Source organism: Strix aluco, chromosome 1 (assembly GCF_031877795.1).
Source record: "Strix aluco isolate bStrAlu1 chromosome 1, bStrAlu1.hap1, whole genome shotgun sequence".
Classification (NCBI taxonomy): Eukaryota; Metazoa; Chordata; class Aves; order Strigiformes; family Strigidae; genus Strix; species Strix aluco.
In genome coordinates this window covers 151,564,965-151,591,972 of record NC_133931.1, presented here as the reverse complement: position 1 = coordinate 151,591,972, position 27,008 = coordinate 151,564,965, and the positions used below count along the sequence as shown (strand labels likewise).

At 38.3% G+C, this 27,008-nt stretch overlaps 1 protein-coding gene across 4 annotated transcripts in view; it reads left to right on the top strand.

Annotated features, from left to right (window-relative positions):
* The first annotated feature begins 204 nt into the window (after positions 1 to 204).
* NPHP3 (nephrocystin 3) overlaps positions 205 to 27,008 on the top strand; it is a 29,340-nt gene continuing 2,536 nt past the window's right edge. The window contains exons 1-26 of one of the 4 annotated variants that reach the window (XM_074840090.1): positions 205 to 729; positions 1,100 to 1,225; positions 2,429 to 2,579; positions 4,080 to 4,232; positions 5,579 to 5,712; positions 5,964 to 6,124; positions 8,018 to 8,165; positions 8,730 to 8,804; positions 9,362 to 9,541; positions 10,945 to 11,048; positions 11,755 to 11,869; positions 12,756 to 12,899; positions 13,448 to 13,545; positions 14,031 to 14,133; positions 14,742 to 14,824; positions 15,848 to 15,986; positions 16,807 to 16,971; positions 17,484 to 17,581; positions 18,426 to 18,548; positions 18,887 to 19,076; positions 19,219 to 19,460; positions 19,862 to 19,937; positions 21,093 to 21,220; positions 23,432 to 23,672; positions 25,637 to 25,762; positions 26,708 to 26,823. In XM_074840090.1, the coding sequence (XP_074696191.1) occupies positions 376 to 729; positions 1,100 to 1,225; positions 2,429 to 2,579; positions 4,080 to 4,232; positions 5,579 to 5,712; positions 5,964 to 6,124; positions 8,018 to 8,165; positions 8,730 to 8,804; positions 9,362 to 9,541; positions 10,945 to 11,048; positions 11,755 to 11,869; positions 12,756 to 12,899; positions 13,448 to 13,545; positions 14,031 to 14,133; positions 14,742 to 14,824; positions 15,848 to 15,986; positions 16,807 to 16,971; positions 17,484 to 17,581; positions 18,426 to 18,548; positions 18,887 to 19,076; positions 19,219 to 19,460; positions 19,862 to 19,937; positions 21,093 to 21,220; positions 23,432 to 23,672; positions 25,637 to 25,762; positions 26,708 to 26,823 (3,773 nt within the window). In that variant the 5' untranslated portion in view covers positions 205 to 375. Of the gene's footprint in view, positions 730 to 1,099; positions 1,226 to 2,428; positions 2,580 to 4,079; positions 4,233 to 4,941; positions 5,229 to 5,578; positions 5,713 to 5,963; positions 6,125 to 8,017; positions 8,166 to 8,729; positions 8,805 to 9,361; positions 9,542 to 10,944; positions 11,049 to 11,754; positions 11,870 to 12,755; positions 12,900 to 13,447; positions 13,546 to 14,030; positions 14,134 to 14,741; positions 14,825 to 15,847; positions 15,987 to 16,806; positions 16,972 to 17,483; positions 17,582 to 18,425; positions 18,549 to 18,886; positions 19,077 to 19,218; positions 19,461 to 19,861; positions 19,938 to 21,092; positions 21,221 to 22,346; positions 22,409 to 23,431; positions 23,673 to 25,636; positions 25,763 to 26,628; positions 26,824 to 27,008 lie in introns of those variants that run through there. The other 3 variants (XM_074840099.1, XM_074840109.1, XM_074840117.1) reach the window with 3 other exon arrangements.

The following is a 27,008-nucleotide window of genomic DNA, read 5'->3' as shown; positions in this document are numbered from 1 at the left end:
TCAGGGGCGGCTCGTACTCCCCCTCCCGGGCCGCTCCCGCAGCGCTCCCCGGCACTGAGCCGCCGTGGGACGGGGCGGGAAGGAGGAGAGGGAGGGTAGGCGGCCCGCGGGGCGGCTTCCTCCCGCCCTCCCTTCCTCGTCCGGCCGCCGCGAGGAGCGGAGCATGGCCCGGAGGCTCGGGGGAGCGGTGAGGGGCGGGCCGGGGAGCGGTGAGGGGCGCTGACCGGGGCGGGGAGCAGCCGCCTCCGGGAGCGCTGCGCCTCGGGCATGTCCCCGCCGTCAGGGCCCACCGGAGGCACCGGCCCTTCCCCTCGGTGTTAGAGCCCCCCCCCCCGCCTCCCCCGGCAGCGGGTGCGGCTGCGGCGTCCCCCGGCCATGGGGACGGCGTCGTCCCTGGTGAACCCGGCGGGCGGGGTCGGGGAGGTGATCGAGGACACGTACGGCGGCGGCGGCGGCGAGGCCTGCGAGATCCCGGTGGAGGTGAAGCCCAAGGCCCGGCTGCTGCGCGGGTCCCTGCGGCGCGTCGGGGCCTCACGGCCCGGCGGCCTCATCGGGGCCAGCTTCAAGTCGACGGCCTCGGTGCAGGAGCTGGAGTGCGTGGCCGAGTACGAGCGCCTGAAGAAGGAGTACGAGATCTTCCGTGTCAGCAAGAACAACGAGGTGGCCTCCATGGTGAAGAAGGAGGCCAAGCTGGACAGGGAGAACAAGCGGCTGCGTGCCGAGCTGCAGGTAGCTCCCGCCACCCTCTCGGAGGAGGGGACTGAGCAGCGAAGTGGGGCCCTTGCGAGTGAGGCTGCGAAGGACTCATCCCGCTTCCCGGGAAAGCTGTGGCAGGGAGGCGATGGGTGCGATGGTTTTTCCTCCCCCAGGGAAGGCGAGGTGCCGGGGTAAGGGTGCGTGCCCCGATGCCCTCCTGGTGAGCCGTCGGGGTGCGGTCAAGGTGTGCCCCTGGGGATGGGGACCGCACGGTGCGCGGCTGGCTTCCCTCCAGTAAGTAAGGTGCTGGGTTAACGTTGTAGTCAGGCCTGAAAAGTAATCGAAAACCTTTTAGCAATGGTTGCTTTCATTCAGAAAAATGGTGTATATTAAATCTTTTCAGGCACTTCAGAAAACTTACCAGAAAATACTTAGAGAGAAAGAAAGTGCATTAGAAGCTAAATACCAAGCCATGGAGAGAGCTGCTACTTTTGAACATGATCGAGACAAAGTCAAAAGGCAGTTCAAGGTATGGCTTGACTTTTCTTTTCCTGAGAAACTGACCAAAAAGAAGGTAGATGTCACTTGGTCACGTTCCCCCAGATAAAGTCTTTTCCAAGCTGTAGCTGCCTATTGCCTTTAAGCTAATCCTACCAAAACTTCTCTGTAAAACTATGAGGAAAAAATACAAAATAACTTTTAAAATATTAAGAATAGGTAATTACATATCTTAAACTAAATACCGCTGTTATCTGAACACAGGAATATATTCAATTTTGAGAGCAACAAGAAAACATGGGCTGCAAACTGACACATGCTGAAGGAATGTATAAACACAGAGTTCCGTTATTTCTGTATAAATTTTATATCTAGCACTGTAATGTTTAACACTTCTATCTTACATTTCAGAAAAGTCTGTATTGGTGCATCTCTTTTGGCTGCTAAAATATGATAGCCAGTTAAAGAAAAAAGCCTTTGCACTTTATGAAGGGATGACTTTAAATGCCAAGCTGATGTTTCTGCTTTTCCCTTGCTGCAGATGATGATACGTCTGGCACCCAACACAGGGCAGTAGGTCCTGGTTTTGCACTGCTTTCAAGATTCTTGATATCTTTAATTGTAAGAGGTGTTAATGTTTGGCAGATGTATAAAAAGAGGATTTGTTCTGACCTTATTTAAGAAAATGAGATGAAGAAGATTTGATCTCTTGAATTTAAATCTAGGTTTATGTTTTCTTCCCCACATGATGGTAATATTTTACAAACAGGAGAACTGGAGGTGTTTGATCACTTTCTATCTCAGGAAATTTAAATTTCTGCAATAATAAAAAGTAAATACAAGATTATAATGTAAAAAAAAAATACATGGAAGAATAAAAGGGAACCTTTGAGAAAAACATGTGATTTTAAAAGACAATAAGCTTTAAAAGGTGAAGAAAGTTACTTGTCATTTTTAATGAACTTCCCATACTAATGCAGACTTCTAACTTTCAGAACAGTATGCTACGATTTAAAATGGTAACATTTTAAAAATAGATAATTTTAAACTATGTTTTCCTGCTCATTTATAGGCTTGTGATGGCTTCTTATTCACATTTTCATGCCTTTGCCTGCTAAATGAATGCTAGAAACTTACTTTTCCAATTGAAAGCAAATAACATGAATTCAGGAACTGTTATTGAATTTTAACAGATTTGTGCTTTGTATTTTTTCTTTTCCTTTCCTCCTGATAGATTTTTAGAGAAACTAAAGAAAATGAGATTCAGGACTTATTGAGGGCCAAACGAGAGCTAGAAGCCAAACTTCAGAGACTCCAGGCCCAAGGAATCCAAGTGTTTGATCCTGAAGAGTCTGATTCTGACGATAATTGTACAGATGTTACGGGTGAGAATTTCATCCCCAGCATTTTGTGTTGGAATGTGACTGAAGTCTCTGAATAGTAAAGCACAAGACAAATATTTATGTTTTTTTGAAGAAAGTTTTAGTTACCCAGGTGAAAAACAACATAAAGTAGGTTAAAGGGTAGAAGCAGCTGACTTTACAAACCTGGTTTAGGTTGTGGGAACCCCACGTTTCTGGTCTTATGAATGAATAGATGAAGAAAATAAAACACTGTCTAGACATAGTGACTGAACAATTTTTTTTAATTGTTTCATGAACAGTTTCTAGTTTTCCAGTCTTTTCTGAGTTTTCTGAGAGCATGTTCCAAAGGATCCAAAAAGTACTCCCGAAACTAGAAGGAATCTTACTATCTATGGATGATGAAGTATGCCAGTCTCAGCTGCTGTACTTTCAGAATAGCAGAGTTAGATATTTAACAAACGTGAACTGACCAAAAGAGTAATTTTATTGAAGAAGTTTTTGAAAGGGAAACCTTAGCAAACTTAATGACACAAAAGGCAAAACCTTGTACAGGCTATAAGAGGTATTTGATAACACGGAAAGGATTCAGATAGGTATGTGATCAGTCAGTCCACTGACTTTGTATCTGATTCAAAATAGGTAGTTGTAGCAGACAGTTTGCACCTTAACATTGTCAAGGATGGCCACCATTACTTCTTGTCCTGTGAAGAGTTACTGAGGAAAATCTTTGTACAAGTGCTGTTGCTTAAACTTTGTTTTGCTTACTGAGATACATCAACTGTCACATCTTGGCAGGAGTATAGATATGCAGTCTTTAAAAGTATAAATGTTTCAAAATGCAGTGATCGGCTTTTTGCATAGTAATTATGCATTTGATGAACTTTAGTGGTACGGAGAGCCTTGGCTTATATATATTTTTTTTTTCCTGTCTTCTTTTGTGTTAAATTAATTTTTGAGTTCATACTTCCCATCTTACCTTTTTCTACATCTTTTTCAATTTCCTGATTTTCTCCATGGAAGATTTATTTAGTGTCTTGAATGTTGTATATTGATTGGCAGAAGTATAATCAAAGCATATTATGAAGAGATACTGTGAAAGCTCTTTCACACAGCACAGAGAATATATTCCAGTCCTGACCTACAGCCCCTTCATGCTTTTTCAGTGCTGGAACATTCCTGAACAAAAGTTGTCAATTTTGTGATGTGCACAAATGACTGCAGCAATGCTGTGAACTGTTTTCCTGATTTGTAATGCAAGTCAGCATTTGAACCCAACAGATGTGAGCAATCTATATAATAACAAATATTAGCAAATAACCTCATCCTTTAGCAGCATGGCTTCTCACTATGGACAAGCACACATTTAGAACTACAGCACACAAAGGTGTGAGCAAATCACTTAAAGGAGAAAGAATTATGGTCAGTGGCATGTGGCAGTATGTTTCAACTGGAGTATTTAAGACTGATAATACTCCTTGTTTAGTGACAGTGAAGAGGTTTTTTTTGTTTTCCGATTTTTAGCTACTGGGGCACAGTCTGAATACTGGAATGGAGGAGCTTTGGGAAGTGAGCCATCCATGGGTAGTATGATGCAACTTCAACAGTCTTTCAGAGGGCCTGAATTTGCTCATAGTTCCATAGATGTTGAGGGGCCATTTGCAAATATAAACAGGGGTAAGTAATGGTGGTTTGTTTTGCTGGGATTATAGGTGTCTGTCATCATTCTATCCATTTTTAAGTAATTCTGTTCTTTCTTAGCTCCTTTTCTGTCCATTCTTGAGTAATTTGACTAACAGTTGTTTGGAATTCTTTGTAAAAATGGAAGGAGCTGTAGCTGTGCATGCTAAGTTATACTTAATATATATTTGGTGACTGCGGTGTGTACAGCAGTGATTTTTAGCGAACAGTGAATGGTGCTTTGTTGTGAGTAAACGCAATACCATTTTGTTGTTTATGTTGGCTAAGGAAGATAGTGACCTTTCTTTCAATATCTGCTGGCATACTTTTTTCCATTTGTATTCAAATTCTCTACTTCCTGTGTATGAATGTTACATTTGTATTAGACTAAACTATATCCCTGTGTTTTTCATTGGATATGCATGGGGCTTGACTGCCTAAGGGGCCATTTATGGAAATATGATCGCAAGACCATGCATTGTTAGGTGAATCAGATATTTTCTTGTTAATAATTGTTGCTTTTGAACTTTGTTTCCCAAATGGCCTCTTGTAAATGGTCTTCAGGTGCTCTGGTTTCCCTCACTGTTGTCCTGGCCCTAGAACCCCTTCTGCATATAGCTGACTTTGCTGGCAGTTTCTCCATTTATTTTTCTTAAATCCTTCAGGCTCTGATTCAGAGGTCTGTGCCTGCAAAGTGGGAGGGAAGGGTCTGGTCTGTGATGGCTCCAGCTTCATACTTGAAGCCTTTCATCATCCCATGTGCTTCTGAAAGGGGAACCTATTTCCTATCTTGGAAGAACAACCAGCCACAAAATAAAGAACCTAAGAAAGTTATAAAATTCATGGCTTCTATAGGGAATTGACATACAGTACTACAGAAAGCAATGGACTTTATCTCAAGAAGAGGAAGTTCCCTTAATATTCCAGTGTCATTTATTTGCATGGCCGAATTGAAATACATGTAGATCTGGAGGAAAAAAAAAATGTTCGATTGTGAGTGATTTTATTCCTGCATATTTTTACTTAATTTACAACTATCAATCAGCTTGATTTTTTTTTTTTGATACATCATCAATCCTATTTAAAGGAAATATCATTATAATGATAATATGAATATATTTAACACTGTTGTTTTGCCACATTATCAAATTATATGACATTATCAGATGACAGGGCTTCTCTAAATTCAAATTTATAAAATTAAAATAGTTGACTAAAAATGTGACTACTATTTTAAAGAAAATGTAGTATTCATAATGTTAAGAGGTGATGACTTATCTGCTATGCAGTGTAATCAGATGTGAAGACCTCTAGACTTCATTTTGTTTTTTTTTAATTGGCAGATGATTGGGATGCAGCTGTTGCCAGTTTATTACAGGTTACTCCTCTGTTTTCCCACTCTCTGTGGAGTAACACAGTGAGATGTTTTATTATTAGTACTGATGAGACTCAACCAGAAGTGGATATCTTCGTTAGAGTGAGTACCTCACAAACTTATGCTAATGTATATGCTGTTTTGTTTCCACTGTGTTACTTATTCAGAAATTTGTCTAATATTTCTGGAAAGCTTTAGTAGGTGTAGCCTGATTTCAGTGAAGTCAGTGAAAGTATTGTCAAGGACTTCAGAGGAAGAGACTGCCTAGAGAAAGGAAACTGAGATTTATCTAGCAGGTCCTTAGTGCTATGCAGATTTAGTAATAAAGCATCGTTATTCAAATTTGCTTTCAGAACTACTCACCAAAACTTCAAGGCATCTGTGAAACAATGGGATACTTCTTTCAAGTTGTTCATTTTTCAGCAGAAAATGAAAGGCCTCTTAAGGATGTAAGAAAGTGGGAAATTGAAAAAAGTTCCTTAGTCATTTTGCTGCTGCATTTGACTTTGCCAAGGTAAGTATTTTCCAGACTGGTAAAGCAAATGGAAACTGGTAATTTATGCAGAGTGCATAGCTTATTAAAATGTATGTGATGCTTTGCTCAGTACATTCCCCAAGCTAGTATCTTCTAAGTGATACTCCTTCAAACTTTAGGTTTGCTAGTGCAGACACTTAAAAGAATAGATCAGCTTTGTATCATTTCCTTTTTCTTGTAGCTACAGATTCTCTTAAAATACAGCATGAAAGATGACTTCATAATACAGAAATGTTTTGCTTTTCAAGGGCAGCTCTCTGTTGTGCTTATTACTGGAGTCTTAAGAATTCAAGATGGCTGGTGTGAATGTCCTCAGTGTTTTTCATTTGCTTATCTAGCCTTACACCTGTCTGTAGTATTTTGATTTTATTCTGTCGCATATTATTTTCTGTCTTTGGCTATTTTTGGACTGATTTTGTGGCTCTCCTCTGTGGTACCTTATCCTAGATTTCTACAGCTTAAGTTACTGAAGTGATGGTATTTTATGACAAATGGTGATGCAATGTGTTCTGTTTGTTCACTGAGTAATTTCCTAACCTTCTAGCAGAAGAAACATGACTTAACTAAATGAAAAACACCAAACTAGGGATACTTAAAGAATTGTTTTAGGACAGTTTCTGTTATGCATTTGGGAATTTTGGGCGGAGTTTGGTTTTGATGTTTGGGAGAGGGAGAGGTGTCCTTTTGCTGAAGATAACTGAAAAAGGGGTTAGAAAAGATAATATTAAGGATCACAGAGTGGTCATTCCAAAATATCTATATGAATGCAACAATCTGAAAATACTGGTATGCATTAGGTATCATATTAGGGGTAGATTTTGAACTCTAGGGATTTCAGATACTGTTGTATTACTAGAGCTCTTGTATTAACTAGACCTCCTGTTTCTGTAAATAAAACATCTGTCTGCACAGAATTAAAGGCTGGTTTAAGACGCTAGTAGCTAAGATTTACAACAGTGGAGTGCTTCAGGGAACAGCCAGGTACCACAAAAGATGTTGATTTGTTTTCATAGAAGAATCAGACTGGAGCTGCCATACATCTATGGTCTTAGAAAGATAATGTCAGTTGCTGAGGGTATATTGACACTCAGAGAGGATATTGTTGCCAAATAACCCAATTTTATGTATGTGGGTCACAAATGTTTAAAAACAAAATACTCAAGGAAAAAAATACAAAGGAGTGTTCCTGCCAACAGTACTCACTTAGAGAGTTTCCCTTAGAAAAACTGTGATGAAAACTGTAGTGCTCATATAAAGAACATAATATTTGAGGGATCCTGTTATTGTCAGCATCCTCAAGTTGTATAGTTCCTTCTGTGGAACAGCAATAGATTGCTGGGAATGATATCCATGGATATCATTCACATATATCAATACAAAGTGCTTTTGTGTTTCGAGGTGTGTAATTCTCCTTTTCAACTACTATAAATTAAAAGACTATCCTATGTCTGACAAATACTAAAGGACTTTTTAGGAAAAGGTCAAGGAATAGAACAGAGCCTTCAAATTGGTGATGGCAGAGCATATATATGATGCTTATTAATCATGTGTGAATCCGTGTTCTTTCCATGCAAGGCAATTACTTTTCACTCTGCGTATTGGTGTGACAGGAAGATCAACTTTCAATTTACAAAGAAATAATCATAAAAATTAATAGATCATTTTAATGTTTTTGGTACAAGTAGCATAAATTTCTCTCTTAGCTTTTCCTTTCTTCAGATGGTATCTTAAATTCTCTGCTTGCCCTTTGTTGTAAATAGATATGACTTTTGAATTAGATTTTGCAGTGAAACCCATCTTCAGAGCTTGTGTTGATTGAACTGTTTACTACAGCAGTGTAATATAGCACAAGAATGCTGATTTCCAATCTAGTTGTTTGTTGGAGGACTGTGAAGAAGCCTTCTTGAGAAATCCAGAGGAAAAACCCCGGCTAATTTACCACAGGAAGGAGGATGACAGAGTCAGTTCAGTCTCAGTGCAACAGTTAATTGAGCAAATTTCTTACGTGAACAAAGCAAAGGTATGGCATTTTAAAGACTGTTGAATTTTAAAAGGCTTATTTTCCTGCTATAAACAACATTGAGTGCTAGTCGTTCCAGATTTTAGGAGAAATTTTGTTACACTCATTGCTCTGGATGCTCATTATGTGAGCAAATTGACAAAGCTGAAAATTATGAATGTTATGAAATTTTCATTAACAGGGGAGGAAAAAAAGCCACTGCATTTTCACTGAAAAAAATCTCTATGCTATAAGGGTAGAATTTCTCACCTGTGTTGGGCCATTTAAATGGCATAGTTATTTATCTAAGGTCCCTCTGTAGCTGTTGAAGAGAAGTGTACCTCCAGAGAGATTCTTCCCATCTGAAAACAGATCGGTTGCCATTTATTTCTGTCTACAGAGGGAACTGTTGAGAGCAGCTGAAACTAGATGCCCAACTTTTAAAAGCTTAGGCAAAGAGCATCCTACCTAAGGAGTGCAACAGAATGGAATTTAAATGTGTTCCAGAATGTTTTTGTTGGAAACCCTAAATACTGTTCCCAGTTGGGTTCAGAGTTGCATCATCTTTGCCATTTACTTTTTCAGATGATTGATCATATTGGAAGTGTGGAGGAAGGAGCATATGAAATCTATAATTGTGTGGAAAAGATAATTAAACAGGTAGAGTACATGATGCATTTCAGCTTTTTCTGTTCCTACTCTGGTTTATGATCTTAAATGATGTCAGTGTGATTACTGTATGCTACTTAGATGTAATTCAAAGGATCTTTTTGGGTCTTATCATTAATATCTGGCAAGCAAAGAAATCTGTAAGTGGAAAATAAAACTCAAAACTGAGCAGTGCTTTTATGGACAGAAGCAGAAATAACAGGGGAAAGGGATCTATTTGTGGCCTAAATTCTCTTAAATTCTCTTTAACCATATCATAGGGTGAGGAAAGATTGCATAGTCCATTCTCTCCTTATCCTTCCTTGTGGTGAGTTGCTTCCACTACGAGAAGGCTAAAATCAGTGTCTTGAGACCTGTTCGTTCAGACTTAACTTGGTTTAATATAATTGCTCATTTGTTTATGTTCTCTGCTAGCCTAAAAGGAAATGAGCATACTGATGTTAGTAGAGCTGCACTCGTACACCCTGAAACTGAGACAAACACCAAATGTGCCTGCACTGTTAAGAATGATGTTGCAGTTTTCTCCATGTATTTTTCTTTTCGCTTAGGATATATTGGGGTGTGAAATGATAGAACTAGAAGGCAAGGATTTGGGTAGTAAGGAAGAGTCCACTGTTCCTGAAGAAGAAGTTTTTGGTGATGTGTTATGGGATGCACATGACGAACAAGAACAGATGGAAGCTTTTCAGCAGGCCTCTAATTCAACATGTGAGCTGGGATTTGAGAAAGTAAGTACACTGGAAATGTATATGGGTGAAGAGAAAATCATCACTCATTTCCATCTCTTGTTAGGCAAGATGTACTTCTACAGAAGAAGCTGTGTCTGAGAGCATTCTTGAGGCTGTTACTCCTTAGGCTAGAAGAAGCCATATGTCTTATATAGATGGCGTATTTATTTTCTGGGATAGATGCCAGTTTGTGTGTTGTTGAATGACATTGATGAAGAAGCAGTTGTTCCTTCACTGCAGAAAAACACTATAATGGTGTGCCAGAAGTAGGGTGTCCTCCTCCTAGACTTTGGTCATCAATAGAAAAGTTTGTGAATGTCTTTTTTGGGGGTTTTTTTTTAGGAAATACGAGCTCTCTCTTGACACCTGGAGTTGGATCTTTTGGAGATGATGAATGAAAAGATATCATGTCATCATCACATACGTATGTGAGAAGAACATAGGAAAGTTAAAAGTGGAGAGCTGCTGAATAGCTCAGTGCTTACTCATTACTTGAAATAAAATTTTTAAAATGCTTCAAATTGGGGGTATCAGGAACAGTTATATCTAGGGAAGGTATAATGAATGTAGGAAGAAAAAACATTAAAGTGTTCATGGAAAGTGATGCGACAGCTTATTTGGGCAACATTCCTTGATGTTATAATGTAACATAAGCATGCAGTTTCTGTGCTACTGTGTTTAAATTGTTAGTACCTCTATTTTACTGGTACAAATTATTCTTTTACTTCACTAACCAGATATTGATAATGGCTTGGAGAATTGTGCCATATTTACTACATTCTAGAACAGTAAAATAATAGAACATTAATAGAAAACATATCTATGTGTATCTTAATGCACCTCCACTTCTTTTTTGCAGACAAAATATTTCTGCTAAAGGGATAAAGGGTGGGTTTTGGTTTTGTTTTTGTCATCCTGAATTCTGCTACAACATTATTGGGCATTCATATGGTGAAAGAAAGCATTTCTTTTGCGTGTTTAGTGCCTCAAAATATCATTCGTGGCAGATGCTAATTTTGAAGGCTTTGTCCTGGTAACCGTATCCAATACAGTGGAGTAGCTGGGGGAAAGGGGGACGGGAAAGCCTGAGCAAACGTAGTACCCAATTGCTTTAACTGTAGTTACACTAATTCAGTTCATTAACACTGAAAGTTCCATTTTAAATAGAGGGGAGTTTTTTTAAAATATTTATTTTATGCTTTCTTTAAGAGATAATAAATTTTGTGCTTTAAGTGTTTCATTACAAAATTTCTTTCCATTTGTATTACATTGCATTTCAGTAGTTATTCCCTTACCTTAATAAATCTGTACATGCGTTTTGTATCTAGATGGTTTACAATACCAAGCACTATATTTCTCCCTTAAACATTGGAATATTTTTAATTATTGTTTCTTTTATATAGTATTTTGAACGTCTAAATGACCTAGTAGCAGCGCCAGCACCAATTCCACCTCTGCTTGTATCAGGAGGACCAGGCTCTGGGAAATCTCTCCTTCTGTCGAAATGGTAGTTTAAACTATTCTTGGGGTTTTCTTGTATAAATGAAATTTGAGAAAAAAGTTTCCATTACATTTCAGACATTGTATCAGTTTAATTAGAGGTAAAATGGGAGCATTTACAAACCACTGAAGTAACTGAAGCATCCTGGAAAGATTTGCAATAATTGAGTAGCTAATTCCATCTGGACTGCCTTTAACATCTCCCTGACTCCAACTGCAACACCCTACAGATCTGTCTTTGCACAGTATTAATATGCGGTTTCAGTATCTCGATAGTCTTGCCCTTCTCTGATACACAAGAGGGGTCCTTTGGAGTCTTTTAACTGAAATAAGGAAAGATCAGACCTAATAATTTGTCATAGAAATGCATTTTATGGTCACTTGTAGGCTAGGACAAAATCTGCTGACATAAAAATAAATTGATAGTGTCATTACTTCTTAAAAGCTTAGTGACATGTGACTGTTCGGTGCCAGGAAGGACACTTGTTAATGGCTATCAGTACTGGGGAGAGCAAAAATGGAATCTGATGTAAAAAGTTCAATTATAGCTCAGGAAATGTCTATCCTATTTTGTAAAATAAACATGGAGCACCTCTAACTCAGACACTATGTTCTTTGGCAAAAGGGATGGTTTTTATTTGAACTACATTTGCAAAATTATAGTCCGTTAAGTGCTTTTTTTTTTTTTTTTTTTTAAAAACTTCTCTCATTAGGATTCAGTTGCAACAGAAGCATTCACCAAACACTCTAATACTTTACCACTTTGTTGGGAGGCCCATGTCTACTAGTTCAGAATCTGCATTGATAATTAAGCGCCTTACTTTAAAGGTATGCTGTATTACTACATACCCTGGATTGCATGATTCTTTGGAAAGTGTCACTGTGTCTGCGTATGTCAAAAGATAAAATTTTCTACAGGTTTTTCTACATCAGTTAAGAGTAATACAAATGTAAGGCATTATAGAATCTGATCCTGTACATTGAATGCAGATCAATTAAACAGCATCTCTGGGATATTCATAATAGATTGGCATTAGCAGTTATGCTTCCAGTGACCTATATGGCCTATTGATGGCTTATAAAACCATATAAGCTTCTTCCAAAATTTCCTGCGGTCTGGCCGGGGAGAGAGGCAGGTGGTACCTCTTCTGCCTGTGTGTTTACAAACCCGAGACTGATTCACCAGTTGGTACCCTATTGTTTCTAGACTAGTCTGTCTCCTATGTTAACTTATTTTTTAATTGTGTGTTAGATATGTGGGGAATAAGTGAAGAGTATTTTTGTGCCAGGGTCTGAGCTTTCTTTTTCCTTAACAGGGTTACACTAAGGACCTCACAGGACTAAAACCTTTAGAAAAATGAAATCAATTGTGCTCTGTTTGCAATTTTCTCATGCATGTTAGAAGTCTGCCTATTTAAACTGTAATTTTTAAGCCCTTTAAATCTCCAGATTCCTTGTGCATTGTGTAAACTCAGATTATCTCTCTAGAATTTATACGATGAGTGCAGTAAATATTCTTTGTTCTATCTATGCCAGCGTTCTGCATATACTAGAAGAAAAGAATTCTGTGTGAACTTGACTAGAAGAATTGCCCCAAAATTGTGTGTTGTTTGTTTTTGTTTTTTTTTTTTTCTCTTGTGTTGATAGAACTTCTTTCAACTATCCTAGTTGATTTTTAAGGCAGAATTTGTTATATATGTTTATAATTCTGCAGCTTATGCAACACTCTTGGTTAGTGTCACCTCTGACTTTGGATCCAGCTAAACTTCTGGAAGAGTTTCCCCGCTGGCTGGAAAAACTTTCTGCACGTCATCAAGGCAGCATTATTATAATTATTGATTCTATTGACCAAATACAGGTATGTTTTCAAAATATTTGCCATTTGTCAGTCTAAAGGAGATCTTGACTATTGTAATAGGTTCAGCTATATGTATGTAACAGAAATATTAATGTTTGCTTTGTTCTAAAGAGCCCATATAGAAAATAGTTTTGCAAAAAGCATGGATGAGTTAAAATAGTATTTTGATTTTTATAGATAAATTTTGTGTTGGGTTTTTTTTTTCATCTAAATTTATCTTAAGACCTTAATTTTTGAGCAGTCCAGTTACATTATTTATCCAGAAATTCAAGGCTGTGAGCTGACATATTTGGCATGTAAATAGCCTAGTCTTTAAGGTGAACATTTCAACAATAGTATTCTATCATCTGCTTTATTTAATGTACACTCATGCTGATACATATCAATGGATCATTTAGTACTGTTTCAAGAACAGGTCATGAACAATTTTTAAGGACACTGGAAAGTTTAAGACTTCTTTGACTGAGCTGTGCAGTTAATGAAATGTATCAACTTCTGGCATTGTTTTGAACAACCTTTGTATTAAGTAACCAAAATTTGCTTTTAAGCAAGCTGAGAAGCATATGAAGTGGCTGATAGATCCGCTGCCAGTCAATGTGAGAGTGATTGTATCAGTGAATGTAGAAACATGTCCACAGGCTTGGAGGTATGTTACATTTCTGAGATGTTTCAAAGTAGCCTGGGTTAGAATTATTGTTTTAAATTACAGTTACTTGTTGAAGAGCAAACAGCCAGATTTGTCAAGACCTGGAGGTTTAATAGAATAAAGTTTTGCAACCACTGAGGACAAGAAAAGCTTCTCGATTGTAAGTGCAGCGAGGACAGGTTTTAGCTGTTGGGAAACCAGATTTTTGTTTTACTGTGATGGATCTATCCTCACAGCTATATGAAAGAGGATATTAAATGCAGTCAGATGAACATCCAAGAAGCACAATACCATGATGTAGATCCAGGATAGGGCTAAAAGTGGAAATTTGTCTTGCGAGGACTAGAATTTCTTAGTAGCAGAGAATAGCTTCAATTGCTGCTTTGATATAAATCTTTAAAAAGCTCTGGAACTTTGATGTCTTTTTTTCCTTTTGTGTGCTATTTAATAAGGTCTCGATATGACTTTGTTCTCTCATACCAAAGGTTGTGGCCCACTCTTCATCTTGATCCACTGAATTCCAAAGATGTTCAATCTCTTATTAATGCAGAATGTAACTCTGCAAATGTTAAATTGACTAAAGAGCAGGTATGTCTGTTGCAGTTCTTCTAAAGTACTTACTCTAGTATAACTTTTAATGAAAACATGGAAGATGATGTAAGCCCAGCTGCCAAAAAAAGTATTATATTTAGCTCATTAAATACTACTGCTCAAGATAGCATGCAATATTGAGTATTTTTACCCCACAGCTCATAGCATCGACACACAGATGGAACAGTGTAAATTATTAACACAAAAATGGTGCAGTTGCACATATTGCTGTAAACATGTTCTTTTATTTTAGACTAATAGAAAGTTTAATATTGCATAATACTGTAACAGTGATTGGCAGAGTGGGGAAAAAGGTATTTTACCTCTTTGCCTTGGAGACTGATTCCGTGAGGTAACCCTCATCTTGAGAGATGTAATAGTTAAATCCTAACTCTTAAGATTAAATTCAAAAGGAAACTTTCACTCGTATGCACCAATAGCTAGAAAAACATACAGTATTTTGTGCACTAGTTATCATGTCATAGTCTTTGGATGTTACAGATAGAAGCATATGTAGATCTTCTTATTTTCTTGTCAAACAATGAACATTTTATTGGTATGGTTAATTTCCTCTTAGCTTACAGATTTTGTTTAAAATATTGTAGGAGAAGAAACTTGAGAGACATTGTCGTTCCGCCACAACTTGCAATGCTTTGTATGTCACTCTCCTGGGCAAAACCATTGCTTGGTACGTTGAGAAGATCTTGAAATTATTATGCTGATCAGTAGATTAGAAGACTTCAAGTAGGTTTGTTAGCATTTTGAAATACATTAATTTACCATAGAACGAATCTTGCTAAGAAAAAACAGTGGAACAGTATGCAGTTTTCCCCCTTCGCTGACTATGAATGCAATGGGAAGAGAGTATATAATTGCAATTTTGATACTAAGTGAATCCAGATAGTTGTATCTGTCTGTTTTCAGCTTCTCTGTTTCTATTGTATTTTTCTGTTGTTCTGCTTTCTGGCTATGTCAGTTGTTTCAATGCTTTTTAAAGGTATTTGGAGAATGTTGGTATTGTTTTGTTAAACAGTTTAATTTAGGTCTGTTGTATTTACTGATGTACCAGATAGTTTGCCTCATAGATTTTTAAGGCTAAAAGGAAGTTCAACAACTGCTTAGTTTAACATCCTGCATATGGTACTTTGCCCTATAATTCCTGCTGTGGAGAAAATTAATCTTCCCTCTTGTGCAAGAGAATACTTAATAAGTGCATTGGCTTATTATTAACCTAGACTTCATCTTGTTGAGAAAGACGCATTTTTATTTCAGAGACTCCCAGAAGATGATACACTGATTGATAATTTACTGTGGGTGACTGATTTTCATTATTTTTTGTTTCCGTTTCATGTCCTAGAATGCTTAATTGCTCCTGAAAGCATGCTTTGTAAATGCATTAAATGAAACAGCAGCATGTGGTTTTATCTTTATCCAGCTTGCTGTTCTTATTCTGTATTCCTGGTGGAGGAAGAGTACTTTTTTTTTTTTTTAAATAAAAATGTTGCAGTTGTTTAGAAAAATCAGAAGATATGACAGAAGCTGGCTTCAGAAATTTACCTCTTCTGTGTTTAATCTCACCAGGTGCTCTACATCTTTTAAACCCAGTAGGAATTCAGAGCACTTTTGAGATAGAGCTCTTCAGTAGTTTCAATTCATCTTACTCAGCCAAATTGAATATGTTAAACTATGCCCTTTTTGTCCTTCTGCTCAGTGTTGGAAATACAGGAAATATTGACAAAACCCTTCAACAGTGTTTCCAATGTCAAGACACAGTGTCACTGTACAGGCTTGTTCTGAGATCAATTCAAGAATCATTGCAGAGTGATAAAGAGAAAGGTCTTTTAAGAGAGGTAAGCAGAGAGTGCATCCCTGTTTCTACAAGTAATGTACATTCTTTCATCTAAAGAGTTTTTCTTAAGTTAAAAGTAAATATATATTTATGTTGGTTCATGTGTATGATTCAGCCATTATTAGTAGTATAGAAGGGACAATTTTATTAATGTAATTATATCTATTGCAGGACTATAGAACATATGACTGCTTTGTGTTAAATTTCAACTAGGTCATTGTCTCACAAAATGAAACAGGACTTTTCCACTATGATGGGATACAGAATTAGCACTTCCTTGCTGATCACTACCCTGATCCGATGATTAACTACATTGAGCACAGTAAATGTAATCAAAACATGGTATCTTGTGAATACAGGGCACCACTTATTAGATTCTGATTACTCTTTCTACCTTTGCAGAATTTCCCTGTTGTGTGGAACATTTTTTTGATTAGGACATGATACTCAATAATTGCTAGTTCTTTGGTGCTGGCAGCATAAGACCTTCAGCATATTTTACTTAGATGGAAGCTTCTTATGAGAATGGAGTTATTTTCCCCTGGTGTTTTAGCAGAAAAGCAAAGAGCCGTTTGTTTCTCCCAGAGTGTCCCATTTGGTGCTTTAGCTTTTAGAATATTAATCCCTTAGCCCTAAGGGCTGTACTTTGAGGGAAGGGAAGAAGAGGGAAGGGGCTTGTGTAGGTAGGTTTTTTTTTTTTTCTCCCTTGGAGTATAAAGTTATACACAGTGATACACAATATTTTTCTTGGAATTTCAGTGTAACTGAGCTCTGCAGCAAATACCGCTAACTGTGTAAAATAATTTTTCTGCTTTATGTAGATGCTGTGTGTCATTGGTGTTAGCCACAATGGTGTAAGTGAGTCAGAGCTGATGGAGCTTTATCCTGAACTGTCTTCTGCAGTGTTAGCCTCGCTCGTTCACAGCCTGCACAAAATGTGTTTGCTGACATATGGCTGTGGTTTGCTGAAGTTCCAGCACCTCCAGGTATATTTTGTAATTCTAAACACATGCATGTGAAACCCCACCCCCTAAGCTGCTGCTGTTTTGTAGATAAATGTTGTTGTTATCTAGGTAGGCTGCGATATGTTTCTGTTTGCTTATCCATTTTCCTTAACATCTGGTCTGATGTTAGAATCGTCTTGAAAACTATTAGAGCTGTGATACCAGTATTGGTCAGTATTGTTCAGCAGATGAAAACTTGGCATTTCAAACCTTCAGAAATTTCTGATCTATTAGTTGTTAACTCTGTGTCCTAGAAAACACTGGTTCCACAAAAAACAAGCAGAATTGAAGGAGAAGGGAATATTATCTGAGTAACCAGAGCTTTGGTCTAATATAAGACAGTCTTTTTGTAGTGCCTTTGTAGAACTGAAAATCTTTCCGTGACAACACAAGATGTGTTTCATAAAGAAATCTTGCATAGTGCCCTGTGTATCATCAACGCTTAATAAACAAATTAAATGCATTCTCTTTCTCTCAAATATACTCTCTTTCAGGCTTGGGAGATGGTGAGACTGGAGTATATGGAAGAAGGTGAAAGTATTATTTCTGCCTATAGACAAAGACTAGTGGAGTATTTCACCATGCAGCTAAGGTAGGTCAGAATTCCTCAAGATATGCTAAACTGCAGGCTTTATGCCTCATGGATATTTTTGTTTTCTTCATATAGCTTCTTTGACTCAGTTTAGTAACTTAGTACGGCAAAATAACTCTGCAAAACTCTAGTTATCATTTTAGCAGTTTATTATTGGTATTTTGCTTTTTAATCTTGGAAAAAATTGAGGACTATGGAGGGGAGTGGGCCTATAATAAAGGTAGGGCATGAATTTATACCGCATCAGTTATTTTGTGGTAACTGACCCCATGTGGATTTGTAACTCTCAGTAAATGCCAGGAAATCTGAGGTTGCCTGGAACTTGAAGAAGCAGCAGAAGGCCACTTGCGTTCAGCAAGCAATGAGCACATACACAAGAGGAGGTTCAGTAAAACAGCTGAACAGCTCCAAGTTCATATCCAGCTTGAAAACTGATAGAACTTGAAAGTCCTGAGTTAGTGTGTCCCAGCTGTGGGCTACTGCTTACTGCTCCTCAGAGCATCCACAGCTGGGTAGCAGAAAGCCAAGAGGGCTACAGTGTGCCAGGCAGAGGAGGCGCAAAGGGACAGTGGGCTGCTGCAGGGCTGCAATCCTGCTAACAGGCACAGGTTAGCCCATATGGGAGGGAGGAGCAGCTTCCTGTGGCGTACCTGGGGGTTCCAGAGCCCTCTGAGGTGGAATTGAAATGAAGATGTGAAAAAATGGAGTGGATAGGTCTTACAGTAGTCTGTCTGTTTAGACATTCAGGTATGGCAATTGCATGCTTGCCTAGTTTTCACATCAAATTGACAAGTTCTTTTAGCCCTCTCAGAGTTCTAATTTTGGTTTGCTTCTCTTTCAATAGTCGAGACCGAGTGACTTGGAGAAGTGCAGATGAACTTCCTTGGCTCTTCCAACAGCAGGGTGATAAGCAAAAGCTACACAAGTGTCTTTTGAATCTCTTTGTATCGCAGAACCTTTACAAAAGGTACAAAGATAGCCACTGCTTTGATGGTTATAAACACTTCAAAGTAATTTTTTTGTCAATATAAATCAGAAAATAACAGATACAGATTAAAGGAACTTAAATAGTAGAGGCTGAAGTGCTAGATGCTGTTGCTATAGAATTAATCTATTTTTTCTCTTCTGGGGGTTGGCAAAGGGATAAATACTGCTGTTGAACAGCATTAATCTCCATGGATTGTCTCTGTAGACACTGTAGCATAAAGACATTCATGCATATGGCCCTTTTCTTCTAAGCTAGCATCAGTCTGAATAGAGGGGTATCAGAGGTAAGATGAGCTTCTTATTTCCTTGTTAAAACAGGGGACATTTTGCAGAATTGCTGAGTTACTGGCAGCTGGTTGGGAAAGATAAGAGCTCTATGGCAGCTGAGTATTTTGACTCTCTGAAAGAATATGAAAAAAGCTGTGAGGGAGAGGAAAGTATGGTCTGCCTGGCTGATCTTTATGAGACCCTGGGACGGTTTCTTAAGGACCTAGGTCTTCTCAGTCAGGTAAGTACATTTAGAGATTGTTGTAACAGCAAGGAGGCAAATTAAGCAGAGTTCAGTGTGTGCTTTCTCTTGCAGTTATTAAATTACTGTAGCACACGGGATGCTGCCTGCTGCCATCATGTTCTGAACTTCGTTGTTACAGGCTGTAGCTCCTCTGCAGCGGTCTCTGGAGATTCGAGAGACTGCGCTGGATCCAGATCACCCAAGGGTGGCGCAGTCACTCCACCAGCTAGCAGGAGTTTATGTTCAGTGGAAGAAGTTTGGAAATGCTGAACAGTTGTATAAACAGGCACTGGAAATCTCGGAAAACGCTTATGGAGCTGAACATCCTCGGGTAGCCCGTGAACTTGATGCACTTGCAACCTTATACCAAAAGCAAAACAAGTAAGCTAACTACACTATTTTTCTTTTATGTGAAGGCGGTACAAAAATAACAGCAAAGATTTTCTTCCTGAAGCCAGAATGTTTCTTTGGTTCTTTTTTAGAGTTTTTAAAGTTCCAATGCAACCATGAGCATCCCCTCTGTGTTCTAGTAGCAGGCCACCCAGTAGGGGCCAACCTTTGTGCTTAGTTTAACAACAAACTTCTAGAGGTAAAGGAGGAGCATTGTCTGGTCCTAAGCATTTTAGATATTTTTATCTTTGACAAAAAATGTGATTTTTTTTTTTTTTTTCAAGACTCTTAAATTCTCCTCAAATCTGTACACTCAAGCAATTTAGAAGCTTTCCAGAATACTCATTGATGCTACATTTGGCATTCTTCTAACACTGTAAATAACTTTTCAGATATGAACAAGCTGAGCAACTGAGGAAAAAGTCCTTCAAAATACGCCAAAAAGCAGCAAGGCGGAAAGGCAGTCTGGTAAGGAAATGTTTGATATTTCATAAAAGTACAGGGCATGTTGTGGTTCTGCGAAATAGATGATAAAGTGTTTCTGCAGAGCTGACAAAGCTTCAGTGCTTTGATAATTGAGGGCATAGGTAGTGAAGTAGCCTAGCAGCAGCTTTGGTAACTGCCCTTTCAGCTCTGCGGGAAGTTGAGATGTATCAGTACAACTGGTATGCAGTTGAGAGAGGTGGAAATCTATACGTTTTGGGGGTGCAGAATTACTGCTGATACAACTGGCTGTCAAAAGTGGCAGCGGGAAAAGGTGTTCTCCAGAATAACTGAGGTATTTATCCTACAAATAGTAGTGAACACAGTGCTTACTGCAGTGGATAATCCCAGTAATAATATTAGGTGCCATACTGAGTTTTTTCCTGTTTTTTCTTCTGTGTTTTTCAGATACAGAGTTCCTCTTGTCATTCTTGAGCTAAGGGTTTGTTTGTCATGTAGTGCCTGTACTATAAGAGTTCAGCTAGTAGCTCCAGAGCTTTTGGTTCATCTCTAATGAAAGTAGTGAAGAGCCATAAAAATGTTGCTATTTCCACAGTGCTTAAATACGAATGAATTTGGATCATGAAGATTTTGTCCATTTCTGTAATGAGTTCTGCTGAACAAATATCTTTATCAAGACTGCAAAGAACAAGAATAGGTGGAGAGTGTAACAATGGCTGCACTTTGTACTTGTAATTAAGTTTTGCGTATAAGCATTAGCTTGTCAGCCCATTTTACAAAGATCTGTGTAAAGTCTTGAGTACTACCTTATATGTATTTGTATCTGGCATTTAGGATAGGAGATTACTTTGATTTTTAAGTTTTGAGCTGATAAACCTAAGAATTTGATCTGAATTGGTTATTTGAGCAGTGGAGTTTAAGCAAATTAGCATGTATGGTACAGGGAAAACAGCTGTATGAAAGCACAGTAACTTAAATTTCCTGGAAGCATTTTTGGTGAAATTCCCTGTTAGGCATTCTGCTTATGTACAATCTATGTGCCTTTGAGCTTGAAAATGGAACTTAAGTAGGATTATTGTGCTCCTTTGGCACCAAACCGAGTCTTTTGATTTTCTGTCTTCAGTTGTACACTTTAAAAGTAATGGTGACTGGCTTACATTACCTTGTGCTTTGCTGTAGTGTGGCTTTGCTCTCCTGCGTCAAAGAGCCCTGCAACTGGAAGAGCTCACGTTAGGCAAGGATACACCAGATAATGCTCGAACCCTCAATGAGCTTGGAGTCCTCTACTACCTGCAGAATAATCTTGAGTAAGTTGTATTGTGACACATCCACGGGGTGTTCTCATAGATCTAAATGGAAGCAAAGCATTGAGAACTAGCATTAAATGCAGACATGTGGTCCAAATATTCATTATGGTGCTGTCCCCGATTCATTCCACTGATTTTTGTTTACTGTGAAATTCACTCATATTTTCTAGAACGGATGCTGTTAGCATGGGAGTATTTACCAAATCAGTGCATTTCCTGCGTTCAGAATTGATGTTCCTTAGTTTACTAGCCTTCATTGCAAATACCAATTCTCTCTCGAAGTTTATGCCCCCTCAGCTTCACTATTTTGTGACCCTCCTTTGTAGTGTTCACCCTTGAAGAGCAGGATTGTTCTTCTGTGAAAAACCCTCAAAATGCCAGTATTACAAGAAATCATGCGTTAAATATTCACTATGCTTGTAATTCTCAGGATTTTACCCTGCTGGCCTTTTTAAGGGTGAAAGAGGACACAGCAGTATAGAGGTGTTCTAAAAGCAGATAGAGATAAGCAGGGTGTTGAAGAAGGGGAATAAAGGTGCAGAACAGTTCTGATTGCATGGTTAGCCAGTCTTCACACCAACTTCTTCAGTCCACATAGTCTAAAACAGTGTGTTGTGAGGGAATTGCAAAGTCACCTTAAATCCCACTCTGCTGAACTGAATCTTTTCAGAGAAGAAAGAAGGTGCACAGCAAAAAAGCACAGAGTAAGTTTTGGAAGTATTTTTACGTTCTTCTTGTATCTGATGCTTATGTCACCAGTAGCTGTTGGATAAGTACAAAAGTATATCAGAATTTAGGATCTGCACACAGAATCTCTGTTGAATACAGGACCTTTACAGTGAAGGAGTTGATTTTTAACCGTTGTTGGAAATGTGGGGTTTTTCATCAGTTTACCCTCATGGAGTCATGTGGAAGTGACTTGATTATAGAGGAGTGATATCTATCTAATCTCACACGAGATCATTTTATATTGCACATTATTCATATGTAGTTCCTGTCAAACACCACCTATTTCTAGAGTAACCATATCTCCACTACTTCAAAGGTGAGCAAAAGTATAAACTTTGTTTTAGTGAAGGTTTAAGTATTTTTTTAAAATGGATATTGTGTCTCTCTTCTGAATCAGCAAGACCAAGATTGAATTTTTTGATCATTTGCTGCAGTTGGAATGGAATCAATGGCAGAAGGGTATGTCACTTTATTAGCTGTTATATCACACATCATCCTCTAGCCCTTGCATAGAGTGACCACCTTTTAACATTGTCTAAGAGCTCCAGAACTGAACCTACAGTTCCATGTAGAAATGGTCTTTTTTGTCTCTAATGCGAAGTGGATTTTTCCAGTTTACTAAGCTGACCTCTTGGGAATAGTGTCACACAGAACTTGTGTGTATGTCAGGGTGACAAACTGCCTGGTCACAGTGGATGCTGCCAGTATTAAGTGGGTATCACCCATTGTTTGTGATAGAGGAGCTGCTGTAGATCTGGAATAATGGAATAGTAGCACGCTAGTGACATAAAATATGCCCTTTTGATGGGGAAATGCTTGAATGGTGGTATTACACAGTCTTTTCTACTTTGTCACTTCTAGACAGATTCTACTGAGATTCTAGCTCATAACCTACATAAAACCTGTTCCAGTGTCTCCCCCTTTGGTGTGAAAGCTGTCTGTTGAACCCTATAATATATTTTATATTCTTTAAAGCTACTTGAAAAATATGTGGTGCGTTCTGAACCATTAGCTCATATTCCACTGTTGCTTATCTATAGATGTACTTGACTACTTGGAGGAGTTGCCCAGAAGTCAGTAGAATGTTTTGAATAAGGAAGGATTACTTGCATAACGGAAGGTGTAGGTTGAATTAAAGAAGAGAGCAGCTATGGGGTAGTGTAATGTTTGCTGAAATCTGCTAGACTGGCTTTTCAGTGCTTAGCGGGGGTGGATCCAGGATTGCACAGGAATATATTAGCTAGCTCTCTGTGTACATTCTCATGGTTAGCCTGCACAGCAGGACTGTGTCTGGGATGTGTAGTTTCTCACTGCATAAATGAATTGCTGATCTGGCATTTGCTTATTCCAAGGAAAGTCCATTACCAGATGTCAGTAATCTGTGTGGTTTTCAAGGCTGAGTTTGTTCTGTTTCAGACAGCCACTTCAGCCTGTACAGATGTTACCAGCTTTAAATTACCGCTGAATGAATGTGTTCTGTAGGACAGCAGAGCTTTTCCTGAAGCGCTCCTTGGAAATGAGAGAGAGAGTCCTGGGACCCGACCACCCAGACTGTGCGCAGTCTTTGAACAATCTGGCAGCCTTGTACAATGAAAAGAAGCACTATGACAAGGCAGAGGAACTCTATGAAAAAGCTTTAGACATCAGGAGGAGAGCACTGGCTCCAGATCATCCCTCCTTGGCTTATACTGTGAAACACCTGGCAGTGCTGTACAAAAAGATGGTAAGCACAAGCCTGTTACCTTTACTCATCACCTAAATTAACTGTAATGTCTTGCATTGTTACAGTCTTCCATCCAAAAGGAGTGGGCATGGGAATTTTGTCAGCTAGTGGTGGTCTACACACATGCATACAAGATGTAGTCAAGCAGCCTCAGTCTGTTCCAGAAAGCTCAGTAGCTTTTTCAAAACACGCTTTGCTTAAGGAAAAGCTATTTGTGAATAATGTCTTCAGTACCTTGCACGCTCTCAGTATTCACCACAAAGAATTTCTGATTTGGTTAAAAGCTCTTGTTTTGACTGCAGTGAGGGAACCTCTTCCCAGCTGTATTTGAGTTCTCCACTGTCTGCTGTGTGACATCCACATACAAGAGTTTGGTCAGATGTGTCTTAATGGAAAAATCATGTTTTAGGGTGTAGGAATAGTTCTTTTGACACAACGACCTTGAACTTTACAGTCCAACTGAGAGTAGCTTGAAGGCTCATGAGGGAGATAGTCCTTTATAAATAAACTGTGTGGCTGAGCCACCTCCATCTCCAGTTGGTTCAGTGAAGGATGAGAGTTACTCCCCTGCTAAATGCACTATGGGGAATAACATTAACGGTAGTAAAACTCCTGTGTTTCATAATTTCAAAATGTTTTATGAAAATTTGTGTTTGCAGATGGTCATTCTAACCATTCAGTATCATCAGTGTAACAGTGATATAAGGTTTCCAGCTGTTGAACCAAGATCAAATTCAGAGGATGACATTTTTTTTTCATGTTTTCCACATTTTACCATTCTTCAAAGACAAAAGAGTCCTTGAAGATAATGCCTTAGATCAAGTGCTTCTGTGTTTTTGCTCAATAATTGTTACCTCCTATTATGTGCATGAAATTGTTTTGGGTCACATATTCTCTGCTCGCTTCAGCTTCTAATTTTCATGCTGCTAGAAACTGCAAAGGCACTCAATATTTGCATCAAAAAGCTCTTTGCTAGTTTGAAGGAGCGCAAATTAAAATTCATGGTGAACTAGTGACACAGGGAAGAGCGGAGGAAGAGAAGGGATGGGAATCAGATGTAGAAAATGACTATTTATAGGTAAGTATTTATTCCAGCTGAATTTCTGATCATCAAACTGTGGCACGGTGATGCTTTGAGAAAATAAGAAATTTGATATGAATTTTGCAATCAGAGTGAACCATTATACAGTGAAAGCTTGCAGTATTTAATTTCTAATTGCTATTAAATATGAGAATTCACGTTCTAATAATAGAAGTCTAAACATATTTCTGAAGTATATCCAGTTAAGGTATATGAGCAGTTTCAAATTTGGAGGAAAACAGATTTGCTGGAAAAATAATCTATAGTAAAACTAGTTAGAGTATGAGTGGGGTATTTTAGAGAAACCAAAGTCAAGAAGCCAAAGCCTCAGTATGGTGAATGGGAAGCAACAGGTACTTGAAATGGCATCGGACACTGCAGCTTTTCCAAAGAAGATGGTGTGAACACCACTTCAGTAAGCAAAAAACTGCTCAAAGGTTAAGGGCAGCTACATTCCCATTCTCATATCACCAGTAAAATTTAGACCCTTTAGGCCCAAAAACAAGCTCTGCTCCCATTTATGGCAGGATGAGGAAATAAAAAAGGAGAAAATTATTTGGATAAAAGGTACAACTGAGAATTCTTTTTAACAGTCTTCTCAATGAGACACTTACAGGGAAAATTTAAATTAAAAAAAGAAAGAAATAGACATAGCTGAGAAACACATTAACTGGGACTTGAATATGCTCAGTATTTTGGAAAATTAGGTCTTAATAAATATTAATGATAAACAATCTGGTTAATTCAGTTATATTCTGCACAAAGTTAAACCCTTATTCTGGAAACAGTTACATCTTCTCCAATGCTTTTTTGTTTAGAATAGATTTTACTGTTACCATTTTCACACAAGACAACTGCATCATTTTTTCCCTGTTATTTCTAGGGAAAACTTGACAAGGCTGTTCCTCTATACGAACTAGCGGTTGAAATTCGACAGAAGTCATTTGGCCCCAAACACCCTAGTGTAGCAACAGCTTTGGTAAATCTGGCTGTCCTTTATTGTCAGATGGTAAGTTTTTCACATCTTATATGTTTATTATTACTGTCTTAGGGTTTTATAGGATTCGTACCTAAATGATACCAAAGAAACTTGATCACATTTAAAAGGCAAATTCTCTATAAGACTTGAAAATTCTTAGATTCCATTTTAAAAATTGGAAGGATATATTTGGCAAGGAAAAGGTATGCAGGGAACAGGTAGTTGCTGTGACTGGTATTTCACAAGAACGCTTGGGCTAGCACTCTTTAGATTATTCAGAATGCCCACATGCTTTATAAGACTAGAGCTAGAGTGCAGCATTGTTACCACAGTGATGGAACACAGCTCCACCACTGACTCAGAGGGAAGCACAAGCCTTTGAAATTTATGTCTGTGAACAAAGAATGCCCACCTTGACCAACTGCACCCCTGTGTAACTAAAAATCTAAGAAGGTTTTTGACTTTCTAGTCTACAAGTAATGTGAGATTCAAAGGAGATGCAATCAACTCACCAAATTCCTTACTTAGCATCAATAGGAGTGAGCTGTAGGTTGTTTTCTTGTTTTCTGTTAGGTTAATGGTTGGACTAGATGATCTTCAAGGTCTTTTCCAACCTGGATGATTCTGTATTTCTGCAATCTGCATATCTGATTTTAAACGGGGATTAAAGGTGCCTCAAGTAAAATTAAAGAGCATTTGGTAACTCAGTACTTTCAGGACTGAGATTTTCAAAACTGCCTAGGAACTCCAGACCCTAATTATTATAATACTAGTGGGAATTGCATTTGCAAATGCCAGCCAATTGCTTTGACAATCTCAATTATCATCCTCATCTGTCAACAGTATTGAGAACTCAAAATACCTTTCTGGTTAAATATGCATGACTTCGCATCTAGGATGTGTTGATACTATGTTGGAAAAAAGAATAGCAAATGTAATATACATCTGTAACAAACAACTTTCTACTACCTGAAGAAAAAGCAGATTGAAGCTTTACCACTTTATGAACGTGCATTAAAGATTTATGAAGACAGCTTTGGTCACATGCATCCTCGTGTGGGGGAAACTCTGAAAAACTTGGCTGTGCTAAGGTAAGATTTTACCCCTATAAAAGTGATTTACTATAAAAATTCCTGGATGAAACAAAACATCCTGGACTTGTGTACTTACTAGGAAAGCAGAGAGCCTGAAGTACACTTTGTTGATAGCATGGTGTGCATTTCAATTTAAATTAATTGAGAGGCTTGTTTTGTTTGCTTGTTTCAACTTTGTTTTA